The sequence below is a fragment of the Macrotis lagotis genome, chromosome X, assembly GCF_037893015.1.
Source record: "Macrotis lagotis isolate mMagLag1 chromosome X, bilby.v1.9.chrom.fasta, whole genome shotgun sequence".
Taxonomy (NCBI): domain Eukaryota; kingdom Metazoa; phylum Chordata; class Mammalia; order Peramelemorphia; family Peramelidae; genus Macrotis; species Macrotis lagotis.
In genome coordinates, this window is record NC_133666.1 from 403,159,683 (window position 1) to 403,185,787 (window position 26,105).

Sequence of the window (26,105 nt, forward strand, 5' to 3'; positions counted from 1 at the left end):
ATAGGGTGTAAGGTGTTGGTCTAATCTAAGTTTCTTCAATACTAACTTACAATTTTCCCAGCAGTTTTTATCAAAGAGAGAGTTTTTATCCCAACAGCTGGACTCTTTGGGTTTATCAAACAGCAGATTACTATAATCGTTTCCTGCTATTGTGACTAGTCTATTCCACTGGTCCACCACTCTTATTTCTTAGCCAATACCAGACAGGTTTTTTTTGTTTTTTAAAATTTTTCAAGGCAATGGGGTTAAGTGGCTTGCCCAAGGCCACACAGCTAGGTAATTATTAAGTGTTTGAGACCAGATTTGAACCCAGGTACTCCAGACTCCAGGGCCGTGCTTTATCCATTGTGCCACCTAGCCACCCCCACCAGACAGTTTTTATGACTGATGTTTTATAATATAATATAATATAATTTTAGATCAGGTAGGACTAAGTCCCCTTCTTTTTGTACTTTTTTTCACTGAATCCTTGGAAATTTTTGACTTTATTTCTCCATATGAATTTACTTACAACTTTTTCTAACTCATTAAAGTAATTTTTTGGAATTTTGATGTAGGGGTTTGTTTTTTATTAACAATCAAAAATCCAGCTTAGTTTTAGCCTGTCAAGACTTTTGAATACTGACTTGCCCGATGTATTAGCTATTTGTACAGTGTTCAGTTTCTTAAAGAAACTTTGTATTTTACTCCAGTGCCTGTTACACTGTGAACTTTAAATAGTTTATTTAATTGGGAGAGGAACCAAAGGTGTCTTTATTTTTGCATTTCTATTTCTAGGATCCTGTACAAATGTAGATAGTTTATAAATGTGTTTGAGTTATTTCATAGAAAAAGGAAGGGAGAATATTAATGGAAGGGGAGAACCATAGAAAAAAACATTAAGCTCTTGAGTTGGGGGAACCTGGTGTTTACTTTGGTTTCTTCATCTGTAAAATGGGAATCATTATAGTAGCACCAGGGTTGTTGTAAGATTCAAACAAGATAATAATTGTAGTGTTTAGCACAGTGCATGTCACGTGTTAAGTACATGTAAACTTGAATATTATTAAAGCCCATCCCTGATGTTTTTGAACTGTGACTTAAGATACTTAGTCTTCTTCAACTTCAGTTCCATCTTCTAGAAAAGGAGGGAACTGAACTAGATTAGATGGCCTGAGCAGTCTCCACATCATGAACCTATAAAGCTGTTGCAATCTTGTATAAAACTCTCATTGTTCAGATTAAGAAACTAAGGCCCAAAGGGGTTAGGTGATGATGGAGCATTCAGATTGTTCAACAGATGGAGAAATGTTGGACTGAAACTCAATAGAAGAAGTTAGGACCAGAGATATAAATTTGGAAATGTAATGGAAGTCAAGTTTGTATGAAATCTTTAAGGGAGGAGAAGAGGGAGTCAGAAGACACACACACACCCCTCTCTATTACTGGTGGTCATAGAATGATCATATTTCAGGGATATGATGAAGGAGGGAGGCAGATTAAAGAGGTAAAAATATTTTAGGTGCTTCAACCATAGAGATACACTTAATGAGAGCTCACATTTATTCCAGCCTCTCCTCTTTTAGCAATCCTGAAACACTAGATTCTGAAGGACCTGGAGACAATGGAGACTTGTAAGTAGGCTAAAGCATACTCTCCCTGTAGTGTAAGATTATTATCCAGGAACTGATTGGAAAAAAATGTGATCTTGTTATATAATAAGAGCAAGGGAATTATTACATGTTCAGGGAATTTACTGCTCTGGTACTTAAGAAATGTTAAAAAACTATTGGATAGATTCTCTGTGGGGAACTCAATGGAGCTCATTTATCGACATTGATATAATTATTTAAAAATTGTAAAGCTCTTTAAAATATTTATTTCAACTTCCCAACAACATAGTGCGTTATATAATCTAGAATTAATTCCCATTTTACAGATAAGGAAAGCAAAGATAATTGCCCCTGATCACTCAGCTTGTTAGTGCTGAAGGAAGGCATTTGACAGGAATGAAAAATGGTATCATCCCTCCTCCATCAAAGATCCATTGAAATGTATGACTAACTCAAAAGTTGAGTAAGCTTATATCTACCTTCTCTTCCTACTTAATATCTATCTCACTTCTTGCCCTTTCTTCCCTCTTTTTCTGCTTATTCCACTCTATCATACGATGGAAAGGAAGTTTTGTTTTTAAAAATTAGTCATATAGACTTCAGAAGGTCCTTCCCCTGTTTAAAAGCACATATAATATTTTATCAGAGATTTGTTTCCATTGGACACTTAACTATTATGTGCTTCAAAAAAGTAAAATGATTTCCTTAACCTAGCCAGAGCATCATTTGACAGGTAAATATGGTCTACAACTTCATAACTGTGTATTCTAGATGCAAATATAGTTTTTATTCACTGCTTATTTGCACAAAATAGTTTGTTGAAAGAAGATGAATTGATGTTTTACAATAAGTACTTACTTTTGGTGATGAAATTAAGACATTGATGGTCACTAGTAAGTGACTTTTTTTCAAATTTTAAAGTGAATAGTCAAAAATTGAATTCAATTTATCTCTACCCACCTCGCCCTAGAGAAAGCGACAATTAAACACAAATATACATACATATATACACACATACACAAATATATGTAAAATCATACACAGTTCTAATTAGGAGTCCTTGCTCTGGAATATTCTCCCTCATAAGTTCAAATCTTTTTATGTTTTTCTAAAATTACCAGCTCATCATTTCTTGTAGTGTAGTAGTATTCTATCACAATCAAATGCCACAAGTTGTTTGACTATTCCATCTATCATTTTAACCAATCTGATAGGTATACTGATATCTCAGAGTTGTATTGTCATTTCTTCTGTGATTTAGAGCATTTTGTTTTTTTTTAAGGCAGTGGGGTTAAGTGACTTGCCCAAGGTCACACAGCTAGGTAATTATTAAATGTCTGATTTGAACTCAGGTCCCCTTAATTCCAAGGCCAGTGCTTTATCCACTGCACCACCTGGCTGCCTCTAGAGCATTTTTTTTTATATGATTATATACAACTTTGACTTCTTCATTAGAAAAGCTGCCTGAAAAAAAAACCCAACTACCTATTTAGATCCTCTGACACCCCTCCAAACACATACAGAATAATAGATAGAATTCTTGAAATTAGAAGTATTTTTTAACTTGATTACCTGATTTAGGATATATTTCTAGCAGATTACAAGATAGTAAACAATATGTGTACTAAATTGAGTTACATGTAATTAAATTACATTTATTATCTCAATATGGTTGAACAATTTGAGAAAAATATTGGAATAATACCCCAATTTTGATTTTGAAAACAAAATAAAAACTTGCTACATGCTTGCATTTTTTAAATTACCTAATGAATGACTTTTCTCCCCCTTTACTTTCAGCCTCTGGGTGATGTCAAAACAGATCTAACCTTCATTTTTTTCCCCCAGCATGTTACTTTGGAACATGTGGGTGCTTTTTTTGGTTTGTTTTTATTTTTAAGGTAGATTTCAAAAAAAAAAGTTAAGAATAGTAAGTCTTTAAAAGACAGTTTTAACTATTAATAGAAATTAACCTGGGTACCATCTACCTAGCAATATAATTTACAGATCACTGAAAATTCTAATCTACATAGAAAAATTACAAAAACATTAGAGGGGCATTACCCTTATTAAAGTTTCCCATTGATTGATTTAATAGATGTCACATTGTGAGACTGAAAAGTGTTGCTATCTGACTCCAGTGCTACTTACCTTAACAAAAAATTGTTAGAAATCTCAAAAAACATTTTAATTCTTCAAACTTGTTTTAAGCACATAAGGCACTAAACTAGGAATTCCAAAAATAAAAAAAAATAATATCTAGAGAGACTTCTTTATCATGGTGTGAGGGAAGGGGGTAGAAGTTAAGATTTGAATCTTGCAAGGGACCTTAATGGTCATTTAGTCCTATGTCCTCACTTTATAGATGAGAACTGAAGCCCACCAGGTCAAGTGACCTTCCTAGAATCACAGAGATTCTAGGTAGAATCAAGATTCTAATCAAAGTGGAATGTGCTTCTTATTAGATGGCCATTTGTCAGGTATGTTGGAAGAAGGGATTCTTTTGGAAGCATAGATTAGACTAGATAAGATTATTAAACTTTTTTGTGCCATGTACTCTTTGGCAGTCTGGTGAAGACTATTCTCAGAATAATCTATTTAAATGCATAAAATACATAGGATTATAAAGGAAACCATTTACATTGAAAATTACCAAAATATTATTAAACAAGTTCACATACCCCAGCTTAAGAACAGCTGATTTAGATGCTTGATGAAAAAGACCACTTTGATTTTGTGAATTTTAAGTCTTTCAACACAAAAATTTGGTTAAGGTAAAAGAGGAATCTTACTTTAGTCTTCTCAATTCTTCTCTCTCTCTCTCCTTTACCTACCATATTCAGAATAGGTTGCTGGGTCTTGTTTATTCTTTCTGTACAATTCCTTCCAATACAAACTCCATCTCTACTAAGGCTATCACTATCCAAAAGCTCAAGGTTTTAAATCATATTTCACCTGGACTATTTCAGTAACTTAATTGGTCTCTGTGCCCCAAGTCTCTTCTTCTCTCTAATCCGTCCTCCACTCAGCTACCAAAATAATATTCCCATAGCGTAGTTCTAGCCACCTACTCAGGAGAATACAGTGATTTCTTTTGGCCTGTAGGGTAATCTAAAACCTTTTATGTTTAATATTTAAAGCCCTTCACAATGATTCTAATTTTTCTAGGTTGATATCACATTGCTCCCCCTGTTGTGTCCCCTAATCAAATTGGCTTGCTTGTCACCCTATATATATCTAATAATTTAATTTTTGGTCTTTAGAACTTTTTGTACAGCTATTTCCTATGTCTGGAATGCATTCACTTCATACTTCTTAGCATGTCAAGGTCACGCTGCTAGACTCAAGTGTCTGAGTCTGAATTCGCCTTATATTCAGGGCCATCTTCAGGTATTCAGTTTCCTTGATTCATATTTGACCTTGGACTAGATGGACCTGGAGGAAAAAGTGAGGCTGGTGACTTAGCATAGCACTCTCTCACTCAAGTACAATTCATGTGCTTGTCATAGCATCACCTCCCTGATTTCATGGTCTTTGAGAACAAAGATCAAACATCAGATTCCATCTCTTCCTACATAAGGCCTTTCCCAGTTTTCTTTTTTTTTTAAATCTCTTCTCTTCTGAAATTACTCTGAATTTGTCTTGTATGTATCCCTAACATCTAGCACGTGTAGGATATGGGACATAATAGGTGCTTATTATATATTTGTTTCTTGAAAGTTATAAAAACACCTTACAGATTTACATACACACACACACTCTTTAGAGTATAGAGCTTGTTAAATGGCTCAACCAGGCCAAATTTGGCAGGAGGGGAGGAATTACTAAATATACTCATCTAGTGAAGACATTGTACCAGAAAAAAGAAAGCCCACAAAAATGATAGATATTTGTTGGATAAGAAGTATAATGCATCTTCCATTCTTTGGAAACTGTAAAATTATTTATATCTACATTTCACTGTGTGAAAGATTGAAAAGTATTTTGGTATGTCCTCCATTTTACCATTAGGTGGCCATGTACTAGCATCAAATTTGGAATAACATCCTCAGAATTGGACTCTGTAGTAGACCTTGGGACAGGACAGGGTGCTGGGGCGGGAGGGGGGGTTTCAGAGATGATTTTGCCTGCTAGAGACTTAAAATAGAATTGGGGAGATTGCAATTCCTTGATTAACTTCTTTTTTAAGTTGTAAATTGGATAATTCAAAATTTGACAATCAAAAAGTATAAGCATTTACATATTCACAGAAGGGGAAAAACATGCATGAAAACATGATCTATAGTACATTTTGGATTTTTTTTAAAGAATATAATAAATTTGACACCATAGCTTCAAACTTTTCCTGATATATTTCCTTTATAACTTCCTTTCTGTTACTTTTTCTGCTTTCTTTTAAATACCATGATAACTTTTTTCTTCCTTTTTGTATCACTATTTATCACACCTACATTTCAAAACAAAACTTTCCATGAAGTATAGGCATAATAAATCAAAATAAATCCATACATTGTTCATGATTTTTTTTTAAAGGGTAAATCACTCTGCCCCTTTAATCTGCCATTTCTGGTGGACAGTTTCCCTTAGAAACTTAGGATATGGCAATACAAATAGTAAACTCTATTACAACAAGGACATTCAAATGATATTTATCAAAATATATTTTGGGGCCAGCTAGATGGCACAGTGAGATAGAGCACTGGCCCTGGAATTAGGAGGACCTGAGTTCAAATGTGGCCTCATATTTGATAATTGCCAAGCTGTGTGACCTTGGGCAAGTCACTTAATCCCATTGCCTTGAAAAAAACAAAAAAGTGTATGTATACATATGTATAGATACATATTTTGAAGAATGTTTTTATGTCTGTATTTAAAATTAGTAATATCAGGAAACTCAAATTTCTGGTTACAAATCTAATTTGCAAAAACTAGTGAATTCATTAGTAAACTATTAATTTGAAAAATATGTTAAAATTTAAGTTGTTTATTCTTTTAAGGTTGAGTACAATTAAAACATTTCTTGAGAGCCAGATTGAGCAAAACAGAAAATTCTTCTCTTGCCCTTCAAATAGATTCTGACCTTCCTTATCACTTCCTAATATTAAAGGCAATGTAAGTAAATTGTCTATAATGTTTCTTTTGACATCTTTTTTGAAAAATTGTGTCCTAAATGCTGTTTATGTTGCTGATGCTTTTATTTTTATTAATTTTTAAATAATCTTAAATTCTTCAGATTCTTAGTCATCCAGAAAATAACGCATTTGTTTATCATTCTTCTATATTTTCCAAGTTCCAAATTGACTTCCCAGGGACATCCTTTTGTTAGCATGTATAACTTTTCATAATGACTCATATGTATGTGTGTATGTGAGTATGAATGTTTGTGTACATATGGATGTGCCTGCATCATGTGTATATACAATTATATTTTGAGTTTTACAATTTTTCCCCCATTCTTATATATATACTTTTTCTCCTTTGCTCTTATTAGAGTCTACTTGTATTTACTTGTATACATGTCTTCTCCCTTATAGATTATGTCTCAAGCCTACAGTCTCAGTATTTTTATATTCACCCAGAGTTAGCCAGTTTTTTAAAACTTATTTTATTAAAGATATTATTTGAGTTTTACAATTTTCCCCCCAATCTTACTTCCCTCCCCCCACCCCCCAAGGAAAGCAATCTGTCAGTCTTTACTTTGTTTCCATGTTGTACCTTGATCCAAATTGAGTGTGATGAGAGAGAAATCATATCCTTAAAGAAGAGACAAGAAGTCTTAAGAGGTAGTAACAAGATCAGACAATAAGATATGTTTTTTTCTAAATTAAAGGTAATAGTCCTTGAACTTTGTTTAAACTCCACATCTCCTTATCTGGGTACAGCTGGCACTCTCCTTTGCAGACAGCTCAAAATTGTTCCCGATTGTTGCACTGATGGAAAGAGTGACTCCTTCAAGGTTGATCATCACTCCTATGTTGCTGTTAGGGTGTACAGTGTTTTTCTGGTTCTGCTCATCTCACTCAGCATCAGTTCATGCAAATCCCTCCAGGCTTCCCTGAAATCCCGTCCCTCCTGGTTTCTAATAGAGCAATAGTGTTACATGACATACATATACCACAGTTTGCTAAGCCTTTCCCCAATTGAAGGACATTTACTTGATTTCCAATTCTTTTTTTTTTTTAAGGTTTTTGCAAGGCAAATGGGGTTAAGTGGCTTGCTCAAGGCCACACAGCTAGGTAATTATCAAGTGTGTGAGACCAGATTTGAACTCAGGTACTCCTGACTCCAGGGCCAGTGCTTTATCCACTACACCACCTAGCCGCCTCTCATCCATTCTTTAAAATGAAGTTATTCAGTTTCCAATTTGTTCTGGGTCTATATCTCCTTAGCCCAATATTGCATGACTTTTATTGCATTGTGATCTGAGAAAGATGTATTCACTATTTCTTGCTTTCTGCAGTTGATCATTAGGTTTTTATGTCCTAGTACATGGTCAATTTTTGTATAAGTTCCATGTACTGTAGAGAAAAAGGTATATTCCTTTCTATCCAGTTTTTACCATATATTATTTTCCTTATATTTTCTCATTTGATCCTCACCAACAACTTTTGAAATGGCTCATACCCTTCGACTAGTTTTCAGATAAAGAAATTAAAGCTTAGAAAGGTTAAATTAAAGCTTAGAAAGGCTAAGTTAAGTAGCGTGTGGATACCTGAAACTGATTTCAGAGCCATTGTACTACTCATTTATACATTTGTATTTTGTCTCTTTGTACAGAGGGATAAAATTTAAATTTGAGCTTAAACGTTTTTTCAAATTCTAATTCTAACTACTTCCTAGACTACTGGAATTTGTAGCTATTCAGATTTTGATTTAGTTCTGTTCTCTCTGTTCAAATATATCCTACAGTGGGATTGTTAGTAACAGCAAAGAAATTACTACTGTCTTAAGATATTTCCAAGGTGTGATTTGGACAGTTGCTCAGTTACCAGCTAAGTTAAGTATTACTTAGTTTTTTTACCCTAAGGATTTACTCCAGATATCATCTTGGGGAGAAAGAAAGGGCCTTAGAGATCATCTTGTATAGTTCTGTTATTTTACTGTTGAAGAAAATGAAATTCTGAAAGAACCAATTACAAGTGACAGAACTAGGATTTTTAACCCAAAACTTCTGACTCCTATGTTATTTGTAGAAAAGTGTGCATTTCAGAAATTCTTTTGGTGTCTTTTGTTTTTACATTCTCATTGTATTCCTCCCCTTACTCTAAGTCATCTCTTATTTAAAAAAAAATAAAGGGATGGGGAGTAATAATTCAGCACAATTAACCCACATGGTACAGGGTAAAGGTGCTGACCTTGGAGTCATAAAATTCAAATTTAAATTTTGACCACCTGAATGATACCTATATGTCCTTGGGCAAGTCATTTAGTTTCTCTTGAGTCTCAGCTCCCCCATCTGTAATATAAGTGAGTTAGATTTGACATCTGAAGTCACTGCCAATTCTAAATCCCAAGGACAGCACATGCAGTGTTCTACACCCATAGATCCTCCCCACTCCCCTCTGCAAATAAGGGAGGTATTTTTTTTCATATCTCTTCTTGGAGGCCAAACTTGATAATTATAATTAGTGTTTGATTTCAATTCTTATTGTTTCTTTTCATCAGTGTATATAAAGTTCTTCATTCTCACTATGTAACAAACCTTTTCAATTTCTATGTTCTATTAATATTTCTTTTATGCTACTTTCACATAAATAATTAACATTGATGAAGTCTAATATGAAAATACCTACTCTGTCTTTTCATTGCCGTCAATGATTTTGAGTCTTCTGAGCATGGTATTGCATGATTTCCAGCTTTATAATATAATTGGGAAAATAGGTTTTAGTATCAGGAAACAATTTTGGATTGTTGAAAAAGCTATCCAGCTTACCAAATACAATAAGTTCCTTTTTCCTTCTTCCTGTACAATACTAGTTTCTCATTTATTGCCAGCCTCTGGTGAATGATCAAGATATTTACTGATGCCCATTTAATTAATTCCTCATTTACTTTGGTATGAAGTAACATTTGACTAAGAATCTTGTTAAGAAGTTGCTAGAGGGATATCAAGGAATTGATAGTCAAGATGGATACTATCCACAAACAGTATTCATTCCACTTCACAAGTTGCATTCTTCCTCATCCTTTAAAACCTTTGTTAGATTTTTTTTTCTTCTATGAGACTTCCTGATCTTCTCTTCCCCCCCTCAAAAAAAGTAAAAGTTTGTTTTGAATTTCACCATGTTTAGTTATCTTTTCTTTTAAAAGGACCAGCACCTTGAAAGGAGAGCCCTGCCTTTATTTAAATTTTGTTGTCCCTTTCCCAGTGATTTGTACACAGTCACTTGGTAAAGTATTTATACACTTGAACATATCTTCTCATTTTGGAACATAGTAAGATTTAGTCTATATAAAAAAAATATATAAACCTTTTTAAAAAATACTCTGATAAACTTTTTTGCTTATAATTCAGTTATGGGTTCTAATTCCATTTCTCTATCTTCCCTCCCCCCACTTGACTGTGGGCAAGTTAGTTAAATCAAGAATGAGATTGGATTTTTCTTTCCCTGGCCACCATTTTCTTATACATGTTGTCTCCTACTGGAATTATTAAACTGCTTCAGATTAGACATGGTCCTACCTTTTTACCCATATCCCCAGTACTTAGCACAACACATGGCACATAACTTTAATGCTTTTCCTTCCTCTCCACAGCCCTTGCCAAGTCTTTTTTTCTTTTTTCCATTAAAGATTTTATTTATTTTGAGTTTTACAATTTTTCCCCTAATCTTACTTCCCTCCCCCCACAGAATGCAATTATTCAGTCTTTACATTGTTTCCATTTTATATATTGATCCAAATAGAGTGTGATGAGAGAGAAATCATATCCTTAAGGAAACAAAGTATAAGAGTTAACAAGATCAGACAATAAGATAGCAGGGTTTTTTTTCTAAATTAAAGGAAATAGTCCTTGGACTTCGTTCAAACTCCATGGTTCTTTATCTGGATACAGATGGTATTCTCCATTGCAGACAGCCCCAAATTGTCCCTGATTGTTGCACTGATGAAATGAGTGAGTCCATCAAGGTTGATCATCGCCCCCATATTGCTGTTAGGGTGTTACAGTGTTTTTCTGGTTCTGTTCATCTCACTCAGTATCAGTTCATGCAAATCTCTCCAGGCTTCCCTCAATTCCCATCCCTCCTGGTTTCTAATAGAACAGTAGTGTTCCATGACATACATACACCACAGTTTGCTAAGCCATTCCTCAATTGAAGGACTTGATTTCCAATTCTTTGTCACCACAAACAGGGACATCCCTTGCCAACTCTTAGCATTCTTTTTTCTTCAGTCGTTTGTTTATGCTTCATTCTTAAATCCTCTGAGGTAAAGGGAAAGCCTTAAGAATTATGTTGCCTACATTGTCTTGCTGAGAGAGTATCAGAGGGCATTTTTAGATATTAACTTTGCTTTCACACTTTCTCAAGCAATTGTCAGATATTTATATGTTCATGTTGTTGTCTTCCCAATTGAAGGTAAACTCCTTGATGGTCAGGGAGTAAAGTTTCACTTTTATCTTTGTAACCGAAGTACCTAATGTAATAGGCTATTTTAGTCAAGGATTATTATTGGTTGACATAGGAATAAGATTATTTTTATTTGATTTGACAAAATATGAACTTCTGTAGCATATGGTATAGTGCAGGAGTTAGGGAAGCTTTTTTCTGCCCAGGAACATTTGGATATTTATCATTCCCCTGCTATATATTTGATTAAATGTTTAATTCACACCTTAAAAGCTAGATTTATTGAATTTTGAGTCCTACCTGCAGTTGCTGTGGCAGTACCAGACAAGAAGGCCAGATGTTCTCTGAGTGCTAATTGTGTATTTATTTATATTATAGCTAATCATCTTATGTGGTCTGGGGTTTGTTTTTGTTGTTGCTTTTTTTTTAAGCTTTTTACTCAGATGATTTTGCAGAATCATCAGAGGTGTGAACAATTTTTGTGGTACGAAGTTCTTTAGTGAATCTTCGGTAATGACTAGTATTACTAGAATTGTACCTAGTTCAGGTCCTGATTGCCCCTTGTCTGAATCATTGTAATTGCCTCCTAATTAGTCTCCCTATCTATGTTACCTCCATCACTCTATCTTCCTTCCACACAACTATCATTCTTCCTAAAACAAAGACTGACCATATTAACTGCCTATTTAAGACTTAAATAACTTACTGTTAAACTCTAGGATAAAATACATTTAATTCCCTTTGCAATCTAGCTTCAATCTACCTTTCTAGCCTTCTTTCTTTAAATTGGCCACAAGCAAAAGTCATTTTAAAAATACATATTTATCTTTTTTTGTTTTCCTAAAATTTTAATTTCCAAATTATCTCTGGTTGGGCATCTTATGGTTGGTCAGACTTCATTTCCACCCCAACCCAAACTCACCATATGTTAGTTTCCTGGCCAAATTCATGTCATAACTGTGTTGAAGGTGCCTCCTCCTCTACCACCACCACCACCCCTCCCCACCCCAGTTTTGTACTCAATCTCTGAGACTAAAAAATCAATATTTACTATTCCTTGAATGTATTCACCATTGCTGTGACTTCTTTAGCCAAAATATTCCTCACTGGCTACCATCTTTCTATATGTTTCCTCTTTTTAGCATGTAAATTTTTTGAGGAGAACTACTATGCCTGTTTAATTTGTATCTTTGTCACAATACAGTTCTGATACATAGTAAACTTTTAATAATTTTTTTAAAATTCATTCATACATTATCTATGTACATGTTCTATCTATCAAGTAGAATATAAACTCCTTTGGGGCAAGGGACTATCTTCTGCCTTTGTATTTTTGCTATGTTGTCCATAGTATATGCTTATAAAATACATATTCAGTTGATTTGAACTTTATAGTTAGCTAGATTCTTCCAACTCTTAACATTTATATGACTAGAAGCCATGAAATAACTCATAAAGCTAGCTTCTCTGATATGCATTAATGGGATTAGATAATCCATATTTCTAAAGTGTATATTATAGGATTAGTAATTTTCAATTTATAATTTATTTTTAATGATAATTAATTGTGGAAATATTGATTTCAGATATTAACTTAAAAATTCTAATTTTTCAGGAAGGTGTTTTGTTAAAATTCCTGTGGAAACAAAATATAATTTCATAAGGAGATAATGGGTAAGTTTTATAAAGGTAATAAAGCTTTTTAACTCCTACTGATGGCTCATAATAATTCACATTTTTATGTAGTACTTCAAGCTTTACAAAGCATGAATATGAATATTTTTTCTTTAACAATTTTTCTTTAAAGTAGATGAAATCAAACAGGAAGAGAGTAAGCAGAATAATAGCAGGCAAAAAAAAATACTTAAAAGAGCTAGCACTTGTTTTTCTATAATCCACACAGGTTAGATACACTTTTTATGACTATATTCATCTCTCTCAGATACTATTGGGAAAATATTGACCTTTTTTGGAATTCATTTACTCAAAATTTCTGAAATAATTTGATTAAATATGTAAAAATTCTCATTTTAATTTTGGGGAGTGAGATTAATAAAAGTTCTATTTTTCAGGCATGTATGGGTTTGAACAAGGGCTACTGTTAAAAAGTGAAGTAATTCAGCTGTAGCTAAGCATCTTTTTTAACCTGAGATCTTTAGTATCCTGACATGAACTAATAAGTGTAAGATTTACTCTACATTGTGGAAAGAGCATTTTCATCTTGTGGGGCTCTTATAATTCTGAGGTTCTCTGATTGTGAGTTTTAGGGTTAACCTATAACTTTTAAAAACTTTCTTTCAAAACATTCTTAGTTATAGAAATAAACATTCTATCATAGCGATTGTTTCTAGGATTCATAATTACTGCATAACTGAGCACTTTTCCTTGACAAACTGAAATTTAGATCTTCTATAAACTCAATCTTGAAATAATTTAAATAATAACTAGTAATTTTGTCGTTTTTTTTTTCTTTTAAGAGTTTAGTTCTTAAAACAGATTTTCACAAGTCTGGAGAAATCAAGAGTAATTTAACTATTTTATGTAAAGCATGCATTTGTAATGGTGCAACCATCAGTTTCACATTTGAAATCGAATGTGTCAAAGATTTTGGTTTCCGTTCTTGTTGTTTTACTTTTTTGTCCAAAGTTATGATTTCTTCTATAGGTAATTCCTAATGATAAAATTTTATCAGTGCAGATCACCAAATTTTCTGAGGCATTGAGTGGTTAAGGACTTACCATGTTACACAGCCAATATATGTCTGAGACAGACTTGAACTTTGGTATTCCTCAATTTAAGACTGACTTTCTATCATTCAGTACTGCTGCTTCTTTAGGATTAAATAAGCTTGAATAAATTATGTCTGTGATTTTTTTTTTTGGTAAAACTGTAAGAGTATTGATGTATTCTGTAAGGTCAAAGCGATAGAGTGGAAAAACTTATAGATTTGAAGTCAAAAGACCTTATTGTAGGGGCAGCTAGGTGGCACAGTGGATAGAGCACCGGCCCTGGAATCAGAAGTGCCTGAGTTCAAATCCGCCCTCAGACACTTAAAGCTGTTTGGCCTTGGGCAAGCCACTTAATGCCATTTGCCTTGCAAAAACCTAAAAAAACAAAAACAAAAGACCTTATTGTGACTGGTTTGAACTTCAGTTTCTTCATCTGTAAAATGAGAAGGCAAACTCAATGATCTCTTAAGATTTTTTCTAATTATAAATTTATGATCCTAATATGATAGGAAATTATCTTATAATTTTTCAAGTTCAGGAATTAAATCTCCATAAGCAGTTTGAAAAAAATACCAAATAACAAAATCTTAAATATAAAAAAGTACCCCTGATTTACCTTCTCACATGCTACCCATGGAATTCCAAACTTGGAAAGACTTTAGCAAAAGTAAAATTAATTATAGTTACCCAGTACTGTCTTCTACTTGGGATTAACCAACTGCCTGGTGTTTTTCTGGATGATTCTCAAGTGTTTTTCTAATTTCTATCTATACTGTCCTGAAATAAATGGAAATAATATTGCCTGTGTTTAGAACGTATCATTTTGTGGGGCGGCTAGGTGGTGCATTGGATGGAGCACCAGCCCTGGAGTCAGGAGTACGTGAGTTCAAATCCGATCTCAGACACTTAATAATTACCTAGCTGTGTGGCCCTGAGCAAACCGCTTAACCCTATTGCCTTGCAAAAATAAAAAAAGAAATAGAATATCGTTTTGAAGTTATCATATTGCCAGACCTTACCTTAAAATTGCCTATCAGTTAAACAAGTTTAAGAGTCATAACTACATATGAGCCTTAAAAGCAAATAAGCAAGATTATCGGTATTAATTAATGAGATTTTTTTATTTTTGTGAAACACCCTCCCCAACTTAACATTGTTTATAATGTACTATTTTGTCTTTAAAAATCTAAGTTCGTTTCATTAATTAATTTTGTAAAAAGAGATGACTTAAGCAAAACATTCATTTTTTAAAATGAAAGATATTAATACTCGATTATAAATCTCTAGATATTTTTCTGTGTAAATTTTCTGTAAAATGTTTTAATATTTTCAGACTAATAAATGAAATATGAAATGAATTTCTATTTAATAACATTATAGTTATAAAGATATTTTAATGATGGCTTTATTTTAGATGGAGAAGAGAAAACATACGGTGGGTGTGAAGGCCCAGATGCTATGTATGTGAAATTGATATCTTCTGATGGTCATGAATTTATTGTAAAAAGGGAGCATGCTTTAACATCAGGAACAATAAAAGCCATGTTAAGTGGCCCAGGTATGTATGGAAATTTATTAGCTCTTGATAATTTTTCACTTATACTCTTAAAGAAGTACTTCTCATTTGTTTTGACAGATGGTTTGTGAACATTTAAACTTCAGTATGAATTTTTGTTATTTTTGAGGGTTTAAAAAAGTCTAATATAGGGGCGGCTAGGTGGCAGTGAATAAAGCACCTGCCCTGGAGTCAGGAGTACCTGGGTTCAAATCCAGTCTCAGACACTTAATAATTACCTAGCTGTGTGGCCTTGGGCAAGCCACTTAACCCCATTTGCCTTGCAAAAAAAAAACCCTAAAAAAAAGTCTAATCTAAATTTTTTAAGTTAATGAAAGAAAAGCATTCTATTTATAACTAATCTTCAGTTTAAGACATGCTTACTTTTAAATTAATTCATCTAACATTAATATGTTTGATAGGCAAGGGATCACTTTATGCTTGGTAATAGAACTTATGAGTGGCATCATAACCTAAACAGAATTTTGTATTTGAATCTGAAGGTAATAGAGTCATTGGAGAAGGAAAAAAATGATAAGGTCTGGCTAGTACTTGAAGAAGGTCACTTTGATAGTTTAGGAGAGGATGATGTGAGGAGAAACTTCAGGCTGGGAGCCCAATCATCAAGCTATTGCAGTAGTCCAGGTGTGAGTCAAAGAGAGCCTGTACTGGGGTGAAAGCTGGTGTCATGAGGAAGGGGGAGTATATGAAAGATTGTGGTGAATTAGAATCAGTAGTACTTGGCAACAGATTGGACATAGGAGGTGAGAGATGTTGAATAGAGGATGACACTTCAGTTGCTATCCTGGTGATTGGGAGGATGGTGGTGCCCTTGACAATAATAGGAGTATTAGGAAAGGAGAACTTGAAGGAAATGATGAGTTCAGTTTTGGAAATTTAGATTATAGTATATCTCAAACTGATGATAGCAGCCCAGGAATCAGTGCCTCCAACATCATCCTGGGAAGTAATCTCTGTAGGGATATATCCTAGCAGTTGATTCTAAAGTATTATAACTCCAGAAAAGAAAATTCTTATTTTTTTCAGTGAAAATGACATTGAAGAAGAGATGTTAATGTCTGCTTTGCAACTTTATCCTATGGACCATGGAACTTTTTTTTTTTAATTTATTTAAGGCAATGGAGTTTGGGTGACTTGCCCATGGTCACACAGCCAAGCAATTACTAAGTGTTGGATCGGGATTTGAACTCAGATCCTCCTGACTCCAGGGCCAGTACTCTATCCACTGTGCCACCTAGTTGTCCTCACCATGGAACTTTTCTGACTTGCATCTGAAACCTCCCGTTTATGTCTGTTACATCAGTTCCTTGAGACCAGGAACTATCTTACTTTTCTGTCTATATCCCACATAATAAGTATTTATTAAATTCTATATTCACTTATTCTGCAGGATATAGAATTTGAGATGTTTACTTGGATATGAGGATAGAGGTCAGAAAAAAGGTTAGGGCTGGATAAGTAGAAAATCTTAGACCATCAGTCTAGAGATTTAGTAGAATCCATGGAAACTAATTTCATCAATCGAAGAAGAGATCTCAAGACAGCTATGAGCTCACCTATGGTGAGCATTTAGGACCAAGAAACTGACAAGAGGTGGTCAGAAGAAAGAGAACCAGGAGAGAGAATAGTATTGGTAAAATTTACAACTCTGAACACAGACCTGAGTGATGAGAAATGGTAGTACCCATGATAGAAATAGGGAAGTTATGCAAAAAGGTGGATGTAGAAGGCAACTGATAAGTTGTTTTGGATATATTGAGTTTGAAATGCCTATGGGGCTCTAAAGTAGATGTGTGGTAATTCAAGAAGTTGATGACAGACTGGAGCTCAGGAGAAAAATGAGGGGTGAATATATAGACTGGGAATCATCTTTAGAGAGATGATAGTTGGAAACATAGGATATGAAATAAATCAAAGAGAAGAGCTCCTTGTAAAGGCAGCTAAGTGGTATAGTGGATAGATACAACATTGAACTTGAAGTCAAGAAGATCTGAGTTCAAATTCAACTTAAGGTGCTTAAAGTACACTTGGTTGAGAAATGGACTGTCAGATACAAGGAACAACAAGGAGAACAGTTGACCTTGGGTCAGTCACTTAACCTCTGTTTACCTAGTTTCCTCATCTATGAAGTGAGGATAATAAAAATAGCTACCTCAGAAGGATTATGAGATCAATGAGAAAATATATGTAATCTACCAAGACTGTCCCATATAAGAATGTGGTATTGAGCTACAGGATGTCATCATCAAGAACTTATTTTGTGCCAGTTATTATGCTAAGTATCTCACACTACCTTTAATCCCATTTGGATACAAAATTATGAAATAGTACTTCCTGACTGATTCTACTACAGGTTTGTTATATAATTCCCAAAGCCCCCACAGTACAAGTCATCTCTATGATTGATTCACTATACCACTTAACACAGCGACTATTTCAAACTGTCTTCAAACCTCTCATGACAACCCTTCTTCCCCTCTTCTTTCAGGTGATAATCTTGCCTCACACTTTACCCAAAAAAGTGAGGCCATTCACCAAAGAGTTTGTTCTCTCTTTTCCCCTCCTCCTTATCTCATATCACTGAGAACCCATTTGACACAAAAAAGACACCTTTCCTCTGCCAGAGCAAATTCCTCTACAATGTATTCTTGATACTATTCCATCTATTTCATTGCCAGAAGATTGCCTCTGTTATCATACCCACTCTCACTAATCTTCAGTCTCTCATTATTTACTGTTGTCTTTTCTGCTCTTGTAGACATTTCAGTCAACCATTTATTAAAGCATTTACTACATGCCAGTCTCTGCCTGAGTACTGGGGATACAAAGAAAAATCAAAAACAATCCTTGCCTCTCAAGAAATTCATGTTCTAATGAGAAATATCTTCCATATCCTTTTTTTTTTTTTTGAAAAGCCAGCTGTAATTGCTACCTCAATTTCCTCTCATCAGTTTTGTTTCTAGTCTTACTCATCTGAACCTGGTTTCTCTGAAGTTAATAATCTCTTTATTGCAAAATTTAATGACCTTTTGGGCAGCTAGGTGGCACAGTGGACAGAGCACTGGTCCTGGAGTCTGGAGTACCTGAGTTCAAATCCAGCCTTAGACACTTAATAATTACTTAGCTGGGTGCAGCTAGGGTGTCGCAATGGATAGAACACCGGCCCTGGAGTCAGGAGTACCTGGGTTCAAATCCGACCTCAGATACTTAATAATTACCTATCTGTGTGGCCTTGGGCAAACCACTTTAACCCCATTGCCTTGAAAAATCTAAAAAACAAACAAACAAACAAATAAATAAATAGAAATAATGAAAATAATAATAATAATAATTACCTAGCTGTGTGGCCTTGGGCAAGCCACTGAACCCCATTGCCTTACAAAAAAAAATTTTAAAAAAAATTAAATGACCTTTCTTTAGTGTTCTTCCTTTTTGACTTCTCTGTGGTCTTTAACACCTTGTTCACCCTTTTCTCCCTTTCATTCTCTTTTCTCTAGGTATTTTTGATATTACTTTCCCGGTTCTTTCCTTTCCTAGATCCCCTCCTTCATGGTTTCCTTTGTTGGATCTTCATCCTAGTCCCTCGTATCTGTGGGTATCCTCCCTCTAGATCTATGACTTTGAACTGGACCAACATATACTAAAGTGATTAAATTAAATTTATGATCATAATGCTAAATTTCATACTTCAAGGATTTAAATAGTGTATTAGATGCTGGCCTTAAAAGTTGCATTCTGTTTCAGATATTTACACCTATGACCTTAAGCAAATGACTTAACTTCTCTCAGTCTGTTTTCTCCTCTATAAAATGGAGATAATAGTAACACTTACTTTCTAGGGTGGCTGTAAGAACCAAATAAGGTAATATCCATGTAACATACAAATCTTTTGTTGTTGTTCAGTCATGTCCAGTTCTTCATGAACCCTTTTTGGGGTTTTCTTGTCAGACTAGAGTGGTTTGCCATGTCCTTCTCCAGGTCATTTTATAGACAAAAAAAACTGAGGCAAACAGGGTTAAGTGACTTACTCTAGTGTCTGAGGTCAGATTTGATCTCAAGATGAGTCTTCCTGATTCCAGTCTTGGCATTCTATCCACTGTCCTTAAAACATCACCTAAATGGTGATATGTTTATACATAAATCTGATTTTATAGCAAGTACCTTTATCAGAGACTGACTTAATTATGGTAAAAGAAGGATGTACCCACTCTGGAGTCAGAATATCCTTACTCAACTCCTTAAGTCAGAGGAAAGGATAATTTTTCTTCTGGAATTGTGCTCTTGATTTTGTAAAGTTATCTATACCTATTTTCTCCAAACCTCTAGACTTTAGTTTGTACCTCTTTGTAAAATCTTGACATTTGTAACCATATCTCTTCTCTTGGGGGTAAGTTAAGTCAAGGCTAAGAATTTTAAGGAAATGTTTTTTAATGAGTTAACCAAAAGTTTACTTCAACACTTGAAGGGTCTATGATTTTACTGGTGTGGAGAATTCTTTCACTAATAGATCTCATTAATTGGTCTTTGTTAGTTACTATGACCAAAAAATTCACCTTATCAATCTATTGATGAGCCTTTCTGAACTTAGCTAAGGCAGTTCTTCAGAAAGCAAACATCTGTTACCAGACCAATAAGGAGTTGACCACAACTAACATTGAATTTCGGTATACATCTTGCAGAGCCGAATACCATATTGTTTGCTGAACCCACATCATCCATCAAGTTGAGCAATGACTACAGTAGAGAGATAGTAGCATGTTTTCAAAGGTGCAAATGTCTCCAATAATTTCTCTAAAAAGATTTATATCCCTCCAATAATGAGTATAGATTGGTTTATATTGTAATCTTGAAAATGCCTGTGAAGTAAAACTAAAGTGTCTTAATCTAGAAAAGAGAAGGTTAATGGGTGATTCTGAAGTGGACTTTGTTTTTATTAAAAAGTACATTGATCTGGGGCATCTAGGTGGTGCAGTGAATAGAGCACCAGCCCTGGAGTCAGGAAGACCGGAGTTCAAATCCAATCACAGATACTTAATAATTACCTGTGTGACCTTGGTCAAGTCACTTAACCCTATTGCCTTGCAAAAAAAACCCTAAAAAAAGTACTTGAGCAAAAGGTTTATGAATGTAGTTTTAGAATTTCATTCCCTAAAAGAGCTTTAAAGTTTCTTTTACACCCAGATACCTGCCAACCAGTTCATAAGAATAGAATTATAATTATGATGCTGGAAAGAGTCTTCAAGACTAGCCTCGTAGTTCTTAAGAGGAGGCTAAAGCCCAAAGAAGTTAAATTCCTGCTCAGGATCACCAGCCTAGCATAAAGAGGCACAGCCTGGATTTTACTCCAGGCCTTCTGTCTTCCAAATCTAGTATTCTTTCCACTATACTTCCTTGTACAACCATCCCATTCTGTCATACAGACATGGTGGAATATTATCTTTGAGGTCTTGATTACTTTAGCTTGATGTTGACTAACTCTAAGTCTTAACTATCTTTTTTTTTGCAGGTCAGTTTGCTGAAAATGAAACCAATGAGGTTAATTTTAGAGAAATTCCATCACATGTGCTATCAAAAGTATGCATGTATTTTACCTACAAGGTTCGCTACACTAACAGCTCTACAGAGATTCCTGAATTCCCAATTGCACCTGAAATTGCACTGGAATTGCTGATGGCTGCGAACTTCCTAGATTGTTAAATAAAATAAATTATAATAAACTGTTAAATTTTTCAGTATTTAATACCTGTAGTTCAGTTAGTAACTTTTTTCATATAGCATGTTGTGTGGTGGGGAGGTGGTGGTTGCGAACTGTAAAGTTCATTGCAAAGCAGATACTTTCAGGCCTTTCTTTTGCATAGAAATCAGTTGAAATTTGTTTTGCGACTTAAATAAAATAAGGATATTTCCACTAAATGAGAAATAAACAAATATGCCAGTTAGTAGATGGCTATGCCTTATCCTTTAGATGTGGTTTTAAATATTAGAACAGTGATTATAATGAGTACTGAAATTTAGGCAAATACTACAGGTTTATACTGGCTAAGTATTTTTAGGGCTTTGGTTTTTATTTTTGGACAGAAAGGGTTAACTTGAACCTACCATATCATAGCAGTCTAGCTTTATTAGTTATGCAACTATTTTGCATTGTCAACTTCTGTTTATAAATATGGCTTGGCCAAAACATTAATTTTCTAATAACTCTTGAATACATAAGAATTGATCTTATGTGTCTTTTGATAAATTGCAGTCGTGTTAGCATATCAAAATGTATCTGCATATCTGTTTTTGTCATACTACTTAAGTGGTATTTTTCTTTTAAAATAATTATGGAAGATTGTTAGGTATAGCTTTTCCAGTAGTGAATTTTTAAGAACTTTAGCCAAGTTGTCAATAAATAATCACAGTCCTAGATAGCTATGGCTCTGAAAACTTAGGGATAGTCATACAATATCCTTTTTGAACAATCCAAAGTACTGTACTTAATCATCTAGCTAAGAAAGCTTCCTTTGCAATTTACTTTTCACCTCTTACATTATAAAAGCATTACTTAATTGTATTAAAATAAGATCATGGCAAATTGTATCTATCCATACTCCCACTTACTCCCCCCCCCAAAAAAACAACTAGAATTGAACAAAAAAAATCAATCAAAATAATCTTTATGGGATTTAATATGTGGAATTCATGGTGAGAGCCTGGCATAAAGCGCCTTAATGGTTTGTGGGTTCAGGTTTATTGATGATTGAATCATGTCTTTGTATGTAGTGTATAAAAGAGTTTTGCTGATATTAAGGAACAAAGCCTATGCATAATGGATAATACCCTTTGATGACTTCACCAGTATAAGGCTTTTACTTAATAAAAATAAATATTTGACCTTTAGGATTAAAAAGGACAAATAAAGACTTCAGTCAGGGTATCTCTTTCCTAGGTATAGAGTCAAGAACATGAAGATTGAGTTTCAGCTTCCTACTTTTCAAATAGCAGAGAATTAATTATACAATGTAAATTTAAATACTGGTGACTAGATTCTTTAGTTCACCAATTGGCAAGAAAAAAATTATTCTAATTAATCATTTTGCTTGATTGAAAAAGTTATTGCATCTTTTAGTAATTCATTAAAAACAAACTGGTTTATATACACAGTACTGAAGTATTTACTAGTGTTTGCTTATCAAGTGCAGGGATTTTTAATGCTAGATGGTGACAAAAATACCAATTATGTACAGATATGATCTTATAGGTCAAGATGGTAGCAGAAACTACATTTCTAATGGGCTCTGTCCTAGTAGGTTATCTTTTTAACTCATGGCTACATTTGATCACATCATAAAATACTAAAATTGATGTCCACAGTTTAGTATGGCTAGAATTCAGAGGAGAGGTTATGTATTTCAGAATTGGTACTGCATGATAAGTGAGATAATATTTACTAAATAATATGAGCTATTTTGTATTACATATATAGTCTGACCCTATTTTAAAAAAAACAATAAATTCCCAATTCATGGTTTTTATTCTTACATTAGGCATTTTCAGTCATCATATTCTTGTATACCCAGAATGATTAGATATTACTTATCTGGTTTAATTTAAGATAGTTTAATAGTGTATATCATATTTAAATCTATAATTTCTTATGAAGTTGGTATTAGCTTATTTTTGAAATTTCAGTTAAAAATCCTACTCTAGTCTTTTCCTGCCTTGTTGCATTTGCAGCACATAAGATTCTGTTACAATTAAAATCCTTACAGCAACATCTACTTGTTTCATGTTCCCAGAATAACTAAATAACTTAAGTTTTAATTTGTGAGTTTGGATGTATTCTCTTGTGCAAAAAAAATCAGTGAATGAGTGGGCAGAATCTCAATACCAATACTGTTGAAAAATAGAATTTATAAGCATTTAAGTTCAGTTCAAAAGACAGCTTAGTGGATAGAGAGCTGATGAACCTAGGAAGACTTGTGTTTAAGACTCACTTTGCTTACATGATAGCTGTGTGACCTGGGACAGGTTCACTCTAAGACTAAGATGCAGAGAAAGTGCCAACCTTCACTGATAGGGGGGAATTTCCTTACCTGGAAGTTCCCTACCCACAAAATCAGGTCCAGTCCTTATTGTTTATCCCTTGAACAGCTCCTGATAGTAGATAAACTGATTTTCCTTAAGAGTGTATGCATTTTGTGCTGTTATGTTTTAACTTTATGATCCTATTAAAACAGTCATTACATTTTTTTAAATCAGTCAGCTGATTTCAGAAATTTCTATCTAGAAAGATGTAGGAAATGCTAGAAACCATACAATCTAAGTTAACAGGCACAGATTGTTTCATTTATACCTATACACCTATATACTATGATGCTGTTGTCCATATCCAATTTTGAAGTTGGAATTGAAAATTATCATGCTTGATAATATTTAGAGGGCAGTTGATCATGGAATTTTATTTGACATGTATAAATATAGTTTATTTTTAGACCACACAACTTTGTAACTTGTTATGACTAAACCAATTTATAGAGAACATAATGGTTTGTTAATTTGAACAAATAAAGATTTGGCTCATTTGAGAGGTCAAATGATATGATGAAAAGAGCACTGAAATTTAAGTCATTTGTTTCTTGACTTGGGTAGTGGTTTCTGGTGATGTATCAAGGTTACTATGCCCCGTGTAATTTTACATTCTCAATGTGGTAATGCCCCCTTCCCCATAACCTATGCTCCTCATACCTTTATTTCTTCAGTAAACAAGCCATTAGGTTCAATATATGTATATGTCATGCTCTATGTATGTAAATCCAAATTTGTAGTAGTGTAATTCTTTTTATTTTGAACACTTGAAAGTGGCATAGAGTGGACCTTATTAGTGAAGTTTCATATAATATACCTTTGTTGCAGCATCTTCATAATTAAACATTAAGTTTAGTCCTTGCTAGATATATTAAAGTATAAAGTCCTTAGAATGATTTTGCTTATTGTGTTCCAGTTTCAACTCCATGTGTAACAGTTAACTTCATCCTGTTATCATTAGTCACTGCACTGTAAAGGAATACTATTTGCGTGCTCTGTCACACCATTATTTTTTGTGTCTGCTCAGTTTTAAACTAATTTTTTCTTTTCAATTTAGCAGCTAAATTGCTTTTGTAACAAACTGGACATCTTCATTCCCCTCCCGCCTTGTGTGTGCCTCTAATTGAAAGCAAAAAGATAAGTGTACACTTTTAGAACCTAAATCCTGACTTTGACCTCCTACTGCCTATTTCTCCCTCCCCTTAACCACCCCTCTTCTTAATTGGGAAATATTAAAATGTGCTTAGAAATAGAACCATCCAAGTTATACTACTATAACCATAATGTTTATAAGGATTTTCTTTGGTCAGGACAAATAAACCCACAAGTACCTCTGAATTAGTATTTTTTTCCTCCTTAAAAGCTTCCTATTTGATGACAACCCATACTAATCTGTGAACTTGTGTTACACTTGACTTGAACATTTTGGATGCTGGGGACCTCTCTACGACAGGGTGTTAATTCTAAATTATGATTTTTAATTATTTAAAGAAACTTGTATGGATGATCTGGTTAAGATAGCCAAGAGAAAATTCTAGTGCAGGTAACTTTTTATTCAATAAAGATCTTTTAAAACCTTACAGTTTTAATCAGAGTCTACTTGTACATCTTGAAATAAATGTGTAGATTCAGTGTGACAAATTTTGGGTTCCCAATATATGTAACTTTAAATACAAATGCCCCTAAAAAGCTTAGTGTTAAGTACATACTAACATAACTGCCAAGCAAGGTATGTATAGCATGATAAATATCAGAAAAGATTAGAGAATTGATTCTCTCAGTTAATTGGCATCAACCAATTGTATTATCAAGGTTGTAATTTTACTAGCTTATTAACTATATAGACTAGTCATTTACTAGTTGTGTGACCCTGGAACAGTCACTTACCTTCTATTTACTTTAATTCACTGGAGAAGAAATGGCAAACCTCTCCATTATCTTTGCCAAAAAAACTGTATGATCCAGTGGGGTTACAGAGTTGGATGCTACTAAATGCCTGAACAACAACAGCATAAAATGCTGTTTGAGGTGAGGCCAAATATTTTAAATTTGACTTGAAAAGCTGGAGGAAATTTTACATTTTTTTTCTTAATGCCATCTATTTTAAGAGTAATTTAAATAAAACATTAATGAAATGAAATTTTGCAATTTTTTTACAGAAATTTGTTGAAAAATTTTGAGGATTTGTTTTCTTTCTTAGAGCAGTCTTTTAAAGTAAACCAATATTTTCCTGCATTTTCTTGCTGACAAACTATAGGAGAAAATTTACCCAAGATTATTGAAGTAGTAGGTAGCAAATAAGAGGTTGGAAATGTAAAGATTTTTTGCTTACTTTCTGTTTTAGTCCAGACCTGTAGTTTCAGTGGTATAAAAAAATTCTAAGTGAGGAAACTCCTACTGATGCAGATCACATTTTTAAGAAACAACTCAAAAAACATTTATTAGGGCTTTTTTAAAGAAATTTTTATTTTCTGTTCCAAATGCTCTTCTTCCTTCAAACAAGCAATATAATATTCATTATACATAGGTACAAAACCTATTCCCATATTAGCCATGTTTCCCACCTAAA

General features: G+C 33.8%; 1 protein-coding gene across 5 annotated transcripts in view; it reads left to right on the forward strand.

The window, feature by feature from the left end:
- ELOC (elongin C) overlaps positions 1–24,874 on the forward strand; it is a 33,070-nt gene extending 8,196 nt beyond the window's left edge. For 4 of the 5 annotated variants that reach the window (XM_074206662.1, XM_074206661.1, XM_074206658.1 and 1 more), the window contains 3 exons: positions 12,777–12,835; positions 15,305–15,448; positions 20,973–24,874. In XM_074206662.1, the coding sequence (XP_074062763.1) occupies positions 12,832–12,835; positions 15,305–15,448; positions 20,973–21,163 (339 nt within the window). In that variant the 5' untranslated portion in view covers positions 12,777–12,831 and the 3' untranslated portion in view covers positions 21,164–24,874. Of the gene's footprint in view, positions 1–1,565; positions 1,614–12,776; positions 12,836–15,304; positions 15,449–20,972 lie in introns of all 5 variants that reach the window. The other variant, XM_074206663.1, reaches the window with a different exon arrangement.
- The last annotated feature ends 1,231 nt before the right edge of the window (positions 24,875–26,105 follow it).